The sequence below is a fragment of the Thermobia domestica genome, chromosome 11 (genome assembly GCF_964235325.1).
Source record: "Thermobia domestica chromosome 11, izTheDome1.hap1.1, whole genome shotgun sequence".
Taxonomy (NCBI): Eukaryota; Metazoa; Arthropoda; class Insecta; order Zygentoma; family Lepismatidae; genus Thermobia; species Thermobia domestica.
In genome coordinates, this window is record NC_137464.1 from 168,317,294 (window position 1) to 168,331,859 (window position 14,566).

The following is a 14,566-nucleotide window of genomic DNA, read 5'->3' on the forward strand; positions in this document are numbered from 1 at the left end:
TCATATTCTTCGGGCGCAGGATACATAGCACTACACACAGTGCCGTGACAAAACTCTTTCGGGCCCCGGTGCAAGAAGATGTTTGGGGCCCCCCAAAACATAAAAATGTTGCGAAAGTTACCAGTAATCTAGATTTTCACAATGATTATTTCTCACATAGTCGCTATAGTCTTGAGTTGCTGCCCCCCCTTCCCCCCCAAAAGTTACTAAGGTTGCTGGTTATTTTAACATTGACAATGATTTCTTTCCGTACATAAGGAGTGAATAAGAACATAAAAATTCACAAGTGAGTGTTTTTCATATAGTTAGATGATGTTTACTCGTTCTCTATGTCATAAATGATATCTTGGACACAGCTGCAGGTTTTCCAAATCGCACGACGTTATCTGTCTGGGCGATAAGGATTAAAAAAAAAAAAAAAAAAAAAAAAAAGACAATACATTGTGACAGTGTTTTAAATCACGCATCTGTTGCTGCGCGACAATGACGTATAAAAGAGGGCTAAATCGTTCAGCAGTATAAACTACATTGTGACGGTAAAGTGCCATTTACTTTAATGAGCACAAATTATAATTTCAATATATTTTATTATATAGTGCTTGTTGGTGTATATAGCAGTGGATTTTTTTTAGTTTTAAAAACATGTATTTTTTTTCGTGTGTGTTGTAACCAAGAAAGCCAACACTTCCCAAGAACTATGGTCCCCTTCACCCCCATCCATTGACTTTCGCCCTCATAGCAGGGTTAGTGGACAAAGGAAGAAGCAAGGGACATTTTTATTGGGGGGGCTGGTTCTTTTTTAAATCTAACAGAAAGAGAGAAGGGCAGTGGACAGTTAGCAAGTGGACATTGAAAACATAGGCTGGTAGCAAACAGCTCAGCCGTGATTAAACCTTGCATTTCATTTAGCATTTAAAATCATATTCTTGGCGCAATAGCGCAATACATAGACGTTATCTACGAACATCAAGTGTAATTGAATTATATCAAGCCGTCACACAAATATCATAATAATTCAACAATGCTTGTAATGTAAATAGTTAAATTGTAGATTTGCTTAGTGTTAAATGTTATATCAAACCGAACGTCCCGTCGTGTATCTGTGGATTGCGCTTGGCCCTATGAACATAGTCCATTACAAAATCAGGTCCTCCGATCATACGAGAGTGCTATTGATCTGAGTTATAGACATAAGTGTTGTGCCTGAGTGTAGTGATTATAGTGTTCTGAGTTATAAGCATAAAGTTTTTGCCTAAAAATGGTGCGTCCGCGTAAGAAGAAATCTATAGTGTGGGAGTTTTTTGAGAAAATAGAAAATGAGAAGGTGAAGTGCAAAAGGTGTAGTGTAACTTTAAAGTTTTTTAAAAATACTACAAACCTACATGACCACATCAAAAGGAGGCACGATATTGAACTAAAGGCTTTACAAGACGATCGTGTCATCGATGCTGAAACGTCTTCATCCGACCCTGCTACAGCTACAGCAGTATCAAGCTCTTCAACTTTAACTCCTTGTGCGTTGACAACACCATCACCACAAGGTAACTCTTCTGACTCAACTTTATTTCTCCCTAAAAAAAGAATGAAGCAATTGTGCCTGACATCTACTAGCAAAAACACAATTTCTGAGCAGCAGATAAAAACCTTTGATCAAAATTTAATTCATATGATAGCTCTAGACTATCAGCCTTTATCTATTGTTGAGGACGAAGGTTTCAGACTGTATTCAAAATCTCTCAGGCCAGAGTACACGTTGCCCTCAAGAAAAACTCTGACAGAAACGTTAATTCCGGAATACTACGACAGCATAAAACAAAAGCTCGTGAGTATGCTTGAAACCATTGATCACTTGTCAATTACAACAGACTTATGGTCATCAGATAGTAACAAATCGTTTGTCACAGTTACAGGTCATTTTATTCATGAATTTAAGACTTATTCAGTTGTATTGGCAACAGAGGAAATAAAAAAATCTCACACCGGGGAAAACATATCAGGGGCAATTTTACATGTTCTCGAACAGTTTAAAGTGACTAATAAAGTTGTAACGGTGGTTACAGATAATGCCGAAAACATGCGAAAAGCCATCAAGGATTTGAATAAACACAATCATCTCTGTGTAGCGCACACTCTCAACCTCTGTGTCCAAGATGCAATAAACAGTAATGAAGAGTTTTCAGTAATTTTAGTTAAATGCAAGAAATTAGTAAGTTACTTTAAAAGGAGTAACAATGCAGCATATAAACTTAAAGAAATTTAAGAACAAATGAATTTACCAGTTTTGAGTGTAGTTCAAGATGTAGCCACGCGATGGAACAGCTCACTTATGATGTTGGAGAGGTTACTTAAACTTAAGTTACCATTGACTGTTGCTCTCGCTTCCTTGACTGATGCCAAGGAGATGAATTTGGATGCTGAGGAGTGGATTATTATTGAAGAGGTAATACCTGTGCTCAAGCCTGCTCTGTCAATGACCGAAAATTTGTCGGCGGAACACTACCCAACAATGTCTTTCGTTGTACCGCTTATTAGAGGTTTGCAGAAGTCACTTCAGAAAAAAGTCACTATTACGAAAGTGGCTACACAGCTGAAGCTGTCGTTAATGGACAATGTTTCCAGGCGGCTTGCCCATTTAGAGCTAAATAAGTTAGTAGGTAAAGCAACTTTCTTAGACCCGCGATTTAAGAAATCTGCATTTGGCACTGAAGAGTCTGCAAAAAATATCCAACTGCAACTAGTTGATGAGCTTTCTGCACTTATCAGTAAATTAGACAACCCGAAGCATTCAGAGAAAAATGTTGAACCGAGCCGTCAAGAAGAAAAAATGGAGGTTAATTATGATGACGATGACATTTGGGCTGATTTTGATTCTAAGGTTGCATCTCGAACATCTGCAATCACTCCATCTTCAACTGCAACAGTGATTATTAAACAATATATTGAAATGCCTTACGTTGAACGGAAGAAAGACCCATTAGAGTTTTGGAAGATTCATCATGCTACATTCAAAGACTTGTACAGGCTCGTGACTAAATATTTGTGTATTCCAGCTACTTCCGTCCCCTCTGAACGAATATTTTCAATGGCAGGCCTTGTCACTAATGACAGGAGAAATAGACTTAGTTCAGAGAAACTCGATCAAATAATTTTTTTGAATAGAAACATAAAGGTCGTACAATAAATTAAAGAAAAATGCTATTGACTTTTTTTTAAGGCTTTACAACAGAAGAGACAGTGTGTGTATTTAATTTTAATTTTCTTCTTTACTCTAATATACTGTTACAATTATCAGTACTTTATGTTTAAGACAAAAAAATCTTGCAGTGGAAATATGTTTTATAAATGTGCACAGCGTAAAGTGTTGGAAAGTGACTGATTTATTGCTGACTACAATGTACGAGACTTCACTGGATACTTCACTGGTGAGTATTTTATGTTATCTTATATTTTACAATAAACAGATTTTTATACTTTTTAATCGTTAATATTACACTACATTATATTACATCACTAGATGAAATGTCCGCCCTTCGTACGGGCGATCGGATGAATGTTTATAGATAAGGACCTCCAAGCAAACATTCTGGCTACGCCACTGAGAATAGATGTACTATATCTTGCCAAAAATCTTCGCGAGAGTGTACTCAATAACTTTCGAACGTTCCATGGCGATTGGGTGATTATAGATAAGCCCCCCCAAAAAATCCTGGCTACGCCACTGAGAATAGATGTACTATGTCCTGCCAAAAAACTTCGCGGGAGTATATTCAACAACCTCCTAAAGTTTCATGGCGATCGGATGGTTATAGGTAAGGTCCCCCAAACAAAAATCCGAACTACGCCACTGAGGATAGATGTACTATGCCCTACCAAGAATCTTTGCGGGAGTGTACTCAACAACCTACCAAAGTTTCATGGTGATCGGATGGTTATAAATGAGGTCCCCCCCCAAAAATTCTGGCTACGCCACTGAGGACAGATTTCATATGCTACAAACCTTCACGGGAGCGTAATGAACAACTTCCCAAAGTTTAATGGCGATCGAATTAATGGTTTAGGTGTCCATGAAGGACAGACAGACAGATAGATAAGCTCCCCCCAAAAAGTTCTCGCTACGCCACTGAGGAGAGATGCACTACGCCCCATCAGAAACCTTCGCGGGAGTGTTCTGAACAACTTACTAAAGTTTCATAGCGATCGGGTGGTTATAAGAGAGCCCCCCCCAAAAATCCTGTCTACCCCACTGAGGATACATTTAGTATGCCAAAAAACCTTTCCGGGAACGTACTCAACAACTTCCCAAAGTTTCGTGGCGATCGGATGAATGGTTTAGGAGTCCATAAAGAACAGATACACACACACACACACACACACACATACTTTCATTTTTATATATATAGACTAGCAGAAATACCCGCCCTTCGTACATGTAGTTTAGAACCTCTCCCTTAAGATTCGATTGTCCAGTACGAGAATAGATGCCACATCTAAACGAAACATTTCGTTAGAAACATCTCGGTCAGAACCTCTCGGTAAGAACATCTCGTTAAGAACCTCTCGGTAAGAACATCTCGCTAAGAACCTCTCGTTAAGGAAATCCCAATCGAAATGCCTCGAGAGGTTCAAACAATCGAAACGTTTCGATTGTAACATCTCGCAATCGCGCATCTCTAATATATATATATATATATATATATATATATATATATATATATATATATATATATATATATATATATATATATATATAAATACATACATGCTTCTACATTCGAACGTAAACATGAAGTGTTAAGGTTATAGGATTTAAATACGCGTACCCCCGGTTGAATAGCACTGCCCTAAGAAACATTACTGACATGCCTAGTACATTCCTGGCACATGCCAAGTAAATGTGTCAAGTACATACACGGTACGTGATATACACATAATAGATACATTCCTCGGTATGTGTCATGCACGTACTTTTGGGCGGAAGTAACCTTATTCCTTACATGTGTATTTCACATGATTGCTCTATTCACGTACCTATCAAGTACATTCCAATGTATCTCGAGGAACATTCTTTACACATGACCAGTATGTACTTGTGTTGGGTGGGATATATATATATATATATTGTATTGTATTGTATTGTATTTATTTCTTTTGTATGAACTTACAAGTACGAGGAATGTCCTCAAGTAAGTGTAACATGCGTCATATTTCCAAAAAAGAAAAAAAAATTACATGAGTAAAATAAAGTAATATTACCTTGTCATGACATTTACGTACTCCTCAATCGTATAACAAGAATTTTCTAATAGAAATAATTTTAACTTTTGTCTGAACCTTTTCATATTTTCTTCATACTTTATATCAATAGGCAACATGTTGTACAACTTAACACCACCATAACTTACACTTTTTTGATATATTGCTGACCGGTGATTACACAAATGAAAATCATTCTTATTTCGCGTATTATGATAATGTACATCCTTATTTGTTACGAATGCCGATGAGTGTTCTTTCAAATACAAAAAGAGACGATACAAATATAAACTATCCAGAGGAAGTATATTGACCTCCTTAAACAAATGTCTACAAGAAAAATTCTTCTTCTTATCACAAAGTATTCTTATGGCTTTCTTCTGAATTTTGAAAACATTAAATCTCTGACTTGAATTTCCCCAGAACATGATACCATATTGCAAGATAGAATTAAAACACGAATGGTACAAGGTTTTAGCTAATTTTAAATTTACCTTCTTTCTAATAATCCTTAGTGCATAACATATTCTATTTAATTTATTAATAACTGACTCTATATGAAATTCCCATGTCAGGTTATGATCTATAGTAAGACCTAAAAACGAACAGTGTGTTGTATAGTTAATTTTATTTTGATTCAGATATAGGTTAGGGTATATTGGTTTACTGCACTTGTTATGAAAATTTATAGCAATGGATTTTTCAACATTAACAAAAAGATTATTGTCCTTCATCCAAAGAGATACTTCATTTAGTGTTTGCCTAGCATTCTGTTCCAATAATTTTTCATTTTTTCCACTCACTAGCAGAGTGGTATCGTCAGCGAAAAGGGTAACATCTGCCGAAGATATGCTTTTTTCAAAATCATTAATATATAAAAGGAAGAGCAATGGCCCTAGAATAGATCCTTGTGGAATTCCGTGTTTTATATATAATGCATTTGATAAATAGCTTTCTACAATGTTATTATTCTTATGCGTTATTTCTACGACCTGCCTACGATTTTTTAAGTACGAACTAAACCAGTCCCTTGCTTTACCACGTATTCCACAGTTCTCCAGTTTGTTCAAAAGTAAACTGTGTTGTACTGTATCGAAAGCTTTAGACAAATCAAGAAAGATTCCTATACAGTTTTCTTTCTTATCTACAATATTTCTTACTTTCTCAATGAAATTAAATATTGCCGTGTTTACAGATCGACCTTTAAGGAAGCCATGTTGTTTTGTTGAGATAACATTTTCTTTCAATAAAAAATTAATTACCCTGTTATACATAATTTTTTCCAAAACTTTTCCAACGACAGGTAGGAGAGATATTGGTCTGTAGTTATTTATGTTTTGCTTTTCACCTTTTTTAAACAATGGCTTAACTTTTGCAATTTTTAACTTTTCTGGATACTCGCCATTTGTAAGTGATATATTTGCTAAATGACAAAGTGGCTTTGTCACCTGATTGAAACATCTTTTCAATAAATTATCTGAGATTTCATCAATTCCAGCTGTATTTTTGTTTTTGAGAGATTTTATTATATTTGCTATTTCATCTTCTGATACTGGCTGTAGAAAGATTGTTTTTTCACATTTATTTGAACTTTGTTTAAAATTATTTACAGTAACTACTCTGTAGCCATTCTGTTTACATTTATTTACTTTATCATCATCCATAATTTTTGCGACAACATTTATAAAAAAATTATTAAATATTTCTGCTTTTTCCCTTGGGTTTGATACACTGTTCCCTTCATGTATTATTGTATTCACATATGCTGTCTCTTTGCCCCTATTTAGTTCTTCATTTATAATGTTCCACATGGTTTTAGTTTTATTCGATGCATAAGCAAGTTTAAGTTGGTAGTAGTTCTTTTTAGTCGTTCTAATTAGTTTCTTGTACCTTTTTTTATATTGTTTATAGTAGGACTTTGCACAACCTGTTTTAAAAACCTTACTAAGTTTATGTAAATTTATGTTTGTAGCACTTGCTTTTAGTACTTCAGGAGTACTTCAGGAGTGTCCCTTCTTCTGGGATTTTACCACGAGTTTCATTTTAGGAAAAGCTATATCAAAATAGTAAGCAAAAATTTTTATAAATTCATTATATATATCATTTGCGTTGTTTAATGAAAGTACACCTTCCCATGTTTCGTGACTAAGTAAATAATTGAAATAATTGATATTCTGATTACTGAATACCCTTGTAACTTTGAAAGTTCTTACACTATATTTCTTACACTTTTGAGTTACAGAGAAGCGTTTATCACATATTTCAGCAATCTGAGCTTCATGATCAGAAAATCCGGTACTAATCACTTGCGCCCTTGAGCTCAAGTGGTCAGAGTTTAGAATTATCTGATCTAGTGCTGATATACTGGTTGGAGTTATCCTAGTAGGTTTATTTATTAAATGTTTTAAATTAAACGTACCCAATAATGTTTTTATCTTTACATCAATATCTTTCAAAAAATCCATATTTAGATCTCCTACTACTACTGGGCTGTATTTAGTACAACTATAATGTGAGTATTACTTCTAAGTTACGCACAAAAATTTCAACTTCACTATCCGGTGTCCTATATATACAGATTATTACAATTTTTTCCACTGGGAGCTCCAAAATACAACATTCAAAATTTTTTTCATCGTTTATATGTTTAAACTTAGTGCATTCTTTAAATTTTAAACTATGTTTTACAAAAATGCTTGAACCACCCCTTGTTTTCTTTTCTCGACAGAAACTACTTGCTAGCTTGAAATTTGGTAAATTTATAGTTGCTATATTGTTTTGTGCACACCAGTGTTCGGTTATACAAATAATATCTACATCTTTCAGAATTTCCGTCAACAAAATTTCCATCGTTAATTGTTTCCCAATGGAAAACCCTTGTACATTTTGATGAAAGATACGTAAGCCTACTCGCTGTGTTAAATTTACCCTTGAACTAAAAAAGAAGTGCCCTCATCCACATTCTTCTTACTTTGAGATACTTCCCAAGGTATTGGCAACGCTGCTTGAGACCTAGATTTACTACTCATATCACTGTTAATTACATCACAAATTTCATTACTTAACAATTCTTTTCCCCTTTTATTTAAATGTAAACCATGCCTTGTGAACATTTCCCTACCAAATTTACTCACATCTACCATTTTCACATTTCTGAAGTGTTTACACAAAGATTGCAGCTTCACGTTAGTGACCTTAGTAGCTTGATTTACACATGATTCTTCCATAAGGTCATACCTATTTGGAATATTTACCACCACTACTTTACAGTAATTTAGCTCAGTAAGCTTACCTCTAATTTTCTTAATAACTTCATTTCCTTCGTTACAAGCCACATCATTTGTACCGGTTAACATTACAACATAGTTTTTCTCCTTATTTGCAATTTTAGGGTTAATTCCACTTAATACCTCTGCACTTTTTGCTCCAGGCTTAATGGTTCCTTGTGCCTTTAATTTGTGTTTTAGATTGAGGTTCATTTGCTCAGCTATACCCCTCCCATTGCTATCCGCATATACAAAAACTTGAGGTTCTGTTCCAGGTTTATTCCTTGCACTTATTTTCTTGTCTACCGCACTGAAGGCCGGATTCACTGTAAGTTTGGCGTTATTCATTGTTTTTCTTTTACTGTTGGTTCCGTTCTGTTTCAAACACTTTGAGTTGTTCATAGTTTCACAGTCAACATTCTGTAGAACACTAAATTTATTTTCACACACTAATGGAAACTCTGGCGTCATTCCTGTATGAGATATAGACCCCCTTTGTCTAGTACATACTTTTGACCACTCAAACTTTGATGGATTTTTCTTCTCAAGGTTTAGCTCTACTGCTTTAATTCTTTGATGTAAAGTTTCATTTTCTATTTTTAGTAGTTTTAAGTCTTCCTGTAGAACACGTATAATTTCTAACAAACTATCGGTATCGCAAATAGAAGCATCAATGTTTACTGGTCCACCATGTTTTGCGCATGTTGGGCAAAACCACTCGAGCTGTTCCTTCATTTTATGATTTCTGTCACCATTATTGATATGTCCACACTTGAAATGGAACCATTTGTCACATGATACACACAAAATGCCATTTTTAACATTTCTCTTACACTTACCGCAGGTTTCATCACACTTTATCTTGTTTCTATCAACAGCTTGAGAATTTACATCACTACTCTTGGACGCCATCTTCGATAAAGTTCCATTATATATCCCCATTAGCAGGGGATATCGACAGTAATATTTTTGTTTATTATTTTCAGAAGTTCTGTTAATAAGATAGTAGTATTTTGTATCGACATTTATTAATTACACATTTAGGTTATAACATATGAAGCGATAAAATATAAATTACTCAATATAAAATATTTTTTAAAGAACTTAAAAAGAAATGGCAGACTTTATGGCCATATATTTTATTGGGTGTACACCTAAAGTACGTGCCATTGCGTTCTAATTCGAAGAACAAGGAAATACAGTAAGCTAACATGTGTATTTCTGAACAATTTTCTTCTTTATTGATACTTAGTTGCCATCGCTCCATCTATTTTTGTAGCATGTGGCATAGTCATCTTTGGGGCGATGTTTCAGATACTGTAAAATAACACTTCCCATGGATGATTCACTGACAAAATGGGGTCCACTAAGAGAATCCTTTAGGTTTGGGAACAACTGGAAGTCACTCCAACTAAGTCTTGTGAGTAAGGTGGGTGTTGCAGTTCAATACCATGACCAGCAAAATAAGGTCAAATATTTGCATACATTCTATATATGGTAGATAAAATTGCCATGTGTGATTTGTGGTCTTTTCTCCATCAATTTTGGTCCTCTATACCTTGGCCAATATCTTATGCCTCTCTAAAAATTTACAATTGTTCAGCCACTGCATCTTCCATGTCATATTAAAAAGTATGAAAGAATGAAATATGTAAATACATAATATTTTAGAATCAAAATGAAATAAATATTATATTGTCAGTTTTAAAGCAGGGCAGATATTCGCTGCAATATATTTTATAAACCGTTTTCTGAAGTGTTGCTAATAGAATATAGCAAATTTATCGACATCAATTGCTTTCATAAGCTATGACATTCCAAGTAATTAAATATACACGTCTAAAAAGAAATTATTAATTTAGTTTTTTATGGGGGATAACTTTAAAAGAGAAGGAAGACAATAATATCAAGGACCTTACAATATATTAAGCATTATAGATAGATAGATAGATAGTCAGCTTAGAGACATTATAGCAATTCTTCTTCTTCTTTACATTCTTTGTATCCTCCTTTTCCCATATTTAAGATCGACGTTAATATCTTTATTTTTATCCTTCATTTTCCTCTATCCAGTGTGTGCTATATTCTCCACCCTCTCTCCTCCAAATCACCTTATATTTTATCTTTCCATGTCATCTTGAGTCTTCTCATCATCCTTTTACCTATTACCTCCAGCTTCCCCACTCTCTTTTCAACATAGTCATTGTTTCTTCGTCCTACATGTCTCAGCGATCTCAGCCTCCACTCTTGAAACTTTGTACTCAAGGACAATACCTTTAAAAATACCTCTTATATAATGATTTCTTATTCTTTCTTCCTTGTTTCACCACACATCCATTTTAACATTCTCATCTCACCACTGCCCACGTTTCACTACTGTATATCATGGTTTGTCTTATTATCTTTTATATATCCAGTCCTTTAGCCTACAATTTACTTTCTTATCACACAGCATCTTCTTATCCTTCTGCAGTTTAGCCAATCAGACTGTATTCTGTGTGGGTTTCTTTATGTAATCCACCATCTTGGACGAGGTACGATCCGAGGTAATAAGAATTTTGAGGAAGGTAGTAGCTTCTTTCCTTATAGCCATAAGAAGATCCCGCTGGGTATAAGGAGAGAAAAGCTAGTGAAGGAATTCTTTGTTAAGCGCCTTAAGTTATGTTTTTGTACTACTTATCCTCATGCCTCGCTCTTGCAATACCTTTCTCCATTCTTTCAGCTTCTTCTCTGTTTCACCTTTGGATGTTCCGCACATAATGACACCATTCGCCAACAGTATACTTCATATTGCCATACTTCTTATCTCTCTCGACAACACATCCATTACCAAATCGAACAAATATGAGCTGAGAGCTGATAACAGATGCAGATCAACTTCCAAAGAAATGCACTACTCTTCTCTTAGGTCTTTGCTCCCTCGTACATTATTTTCCAGAAAACTCCTCCTTTCTCATGCATTTATATAGTTATTGTCTGAGCACTCTGTCGTACACCTTTTCTACGTCTATGAAAGCTAGGTGCAAAACTAGGTGAAAACTAGGTAATTTCATTTCCCTGTATAGTTTCGTAAACTGTTTGAAAGCAAAGATCACGTGAATTGTTCCTCTTCTTGGCATGAAACCAAACTCCTTTCCTCTAGCAATCCTCTCTTGCATTCTTTCTTCAACTATTTATTCTATTCCAGATCTTCATGGTCTCAGAGGTTAATTTAATTTCTTTGTATACGATTCCAAATATGCTTAAATTGGTCCATGTTCTTTGTCTTTTTTATTTTTTCCTAAGTAGAATTATTATCATTTCAGAAGATATTGAAACATATGAAGATATTCTTTAAGAAATATTTAAAAGGTAACAGAAATCGAGTCATTTAGATTTTGCCGTCACTGTCATAGTCTAAGTGAAATAGCTTTCTTTGAATAAATGTTGTGATATATATATATATTAACAAATACAGGCATCAGAAGCTTTCACGTTGGAACAATCTGCAATAGAAGACATTTTTATTGAAAAATGAATTGTCGGTGAAGTACACCATACGGAGAGGTTTCTGAAGGACTTCAATAATACCAGAGATAGGTAGCAAATAGGTATTAAATTGATATATCCTTTTTTTAAAACTAAATAGAATGGGTAGATTAATAAAGTAAAAGAACTAAGATCTATTTCCTAAAGATAGGAGTGAGTTTACTTGTTGGAATGAATAATCATGGAGAAGTGCTATATTTAAGATGAAGTTAAAAGGGAAGAATGTTGTCATGTCCTTTGAGAATAAGTTGCATTCTGAAAGCTGCAATGAAAGAATACGGAGATGCCAAAGAAGAAAAAGAAAACCATCATCATAGGTATTCTACCATTTTTGGCAGGTCACTTGCCGCAACTGAGAAACTTCCATGTTCCACGATCTTCCGCGAACATCTTCGTTCTCAAGTACGATTTCTCTGTTTTCATATCGTCCATTAATTGTAGTCTTTTTCACCCTCTCTCTTCCTTTCCTGCCAGCATATCCCCTAGCACGTCACTCATGATGAAGTTCCTTCTTAGCCAATGTCCCAACCAGTTTCTCTTCCTCTTCTTAATAATATCTAAACTTGTTTTCTTCTCTCCCATTTCTAAGACCCACTCATTCGTTTTCCGATCGACGCAGCTAATTCTCTCCATTCTTCCCAACACCTTCTTCTCGACAGTTTCCAGTCTTTGCAACATTTTTGCATGATATTCATGTTTCTGCCCCATACAATACAGCATTTTATAAGAATTTTTCTGCACTCTTTATTCAAGGTCCCACAAAATATGTTTTTCCTCCTAAAGGCTTCTTTTCCCATTCCTATCCTTGTTTTTATTTCACTTCGCACTTCATATCATCGCTAATAATTCTACCAAAGTACCGAAAACTAGTCACCTACTATATTTTCTTCCCTTCTACTTCTATATTTGACACCGACCCCTTCGTCCAATCACCGTGGTTTTCGTTTTTTTTTTTTAACATTTATTTTCATCCCATATTCTTCATAGTCCTTCCTCAAGTTTTCTAACATCTTATTAATTTTCTTTTCAGATTTCGCAACAAGCGCCACATCATTTACAAACCTTTTGCACTTTATCATTCTACCTTCTACCGAAATGGTATCCTCATTATGTAGGCTCTTTTTCACTATCTCTTGTAAATAGTTACTAAATATTGTTGGTGAGAGATATAATCAATTTCGGACTCCTCTTGTAATTGCACTATCCTCTGTCATTTCTACCCATATTCTAACACTTACTTGTGGGTTCATATATAAGTTTCTTATGAGTCCTCGATCGTTTCATTCCAACCCACCCTTCTTTGGAACTCCTAATAACAATTCCCAATTCACGTGGTCAAAAGCCTTTTCCTAGATCAATAAGTACCACAAGAAGAAAGTAGTTGAAGGATAATACGAAATATGATCCGTCTTACTCTTATAATATGAAGAGTTTAGTGGGAACTGCCCTAAATCAAAATTCTTTTAAGTCGCCTTCCAGTAGTTGCAGAATGCTTACGATAATAAGGTCTAAGAACGAGTTACATTTTGGATAGCTCTGATCAAAAATTTAATTTAGTAAATGAAGTAATAGAAGAAACAGCAACAAATTATCAAACTAATTGTTTAGTTTCATTAAAACTGAGAGTATACAAAGCATCAATAGTTGAAATGAAAAAATGTTTAACTTAAGAACAATGGGTGAAATATTTATACCAGTTGAATGTTCTCTTCCGAAAATCCATTTTAGCTCTAATCCATCCATTGCGTATACCAGAAGAGTGATCATTCCAAGTTGAAACCAAGCAGCTTTTTAACTTCTTGTGATGCGTGAGTCAGTTTCTCAACAACTCTATTTATTCTCGAGAATGTTGATTCAAGAGTAGGAATTCTTACCTACATATATTCAGAAACACTTTCAGATGAAACAACAATGTCATTACATTAGAAAGAACCGATTAAGTACATATTGTAGATAGATGTTATTTTGTAGATAGTTCTTTCTGTTCTCGAAATACATGTATATAGACAGAGTGATGCACAAACTGTGAGATAGAATATATCTAAAGTGGCTATTCAAACAAGAATGATTGGGAATCTGAAGTCTGATTGGTAGATAGGATTTATTTTATAATTTTGTAAATATACTGTGACACAAAGACCAAATCCGAAACTTGTCTCTTTTAACCCTTTTAAGACAAAACATGATTTAGAAAATGTAAACTTACTACATCAATTTAATGTAAATGTAAGAATACACCATAACAAATTATACAAGACACATTATATATAAAAGACACTAGGGCGTGATTTACTTATAAGAATTTGCTTTTAAGTAAAGTAATCAGATGTACCGTACTTCATTTTATGAATAACTAGGAAAGTTTGTTTCAGCACCGAACACTTAAGCACTTATGTCAGTTATATGGGAAATCAGTTATTTATTGAAAGAAGTGAAAATAGATAATCTTGGTTACAGAATCAAGCCAGTGAATGACTATTAATAGTGCAAGTCATAGTTTTTCTGTAACTAAAATAAAA

The 14,566-nt window shown here is 34.5% G+C and overlaps 1 protein-coding gene across 1 annotated transcript; it reads left to right on the forward strand.

Annotated features, from left to right (window-relative positions):
- The first annotated feature begins 1,258 nt into the window (after positions 1-1,258).
- Positions 1,259-3,181, forward strand: LOC145665347 (E3 SUMO-protein ligase ZBED1-like). Its single transcript, XM_081732645.1, has 2 exons — positions 1,259-2,162; positions 2,280-3,181. Exons 1-2 carry the CDS (start codon positions 1,259-1,261, stop codon positions 3,179-3,181), a joined length of 1,806 nt encoding a protein of 601 aa, XP_081588771.1.
- The last annotated feature ends 11,385 nt before the right edge of the window (positions 3,182-14,566 follow it).

Bases quoted from the DNA above. Each gene is read 5' to 3' on its own strand.
- LOC145665347 (XM_081732645.1), top strand. From the start codon at position 1,259: ATGGTGCGTCCGCGTAAGAAGAAATCTATAGTGTGGGAGTTTTTTGAG. The intron at 2,163-2,279 runs GTAATGAAGAGT...TGAATTTACCAG, and splicing joins TGTCCAAGATGCAATAAACA to TTTTGAGTGTAGTTCAAGAT.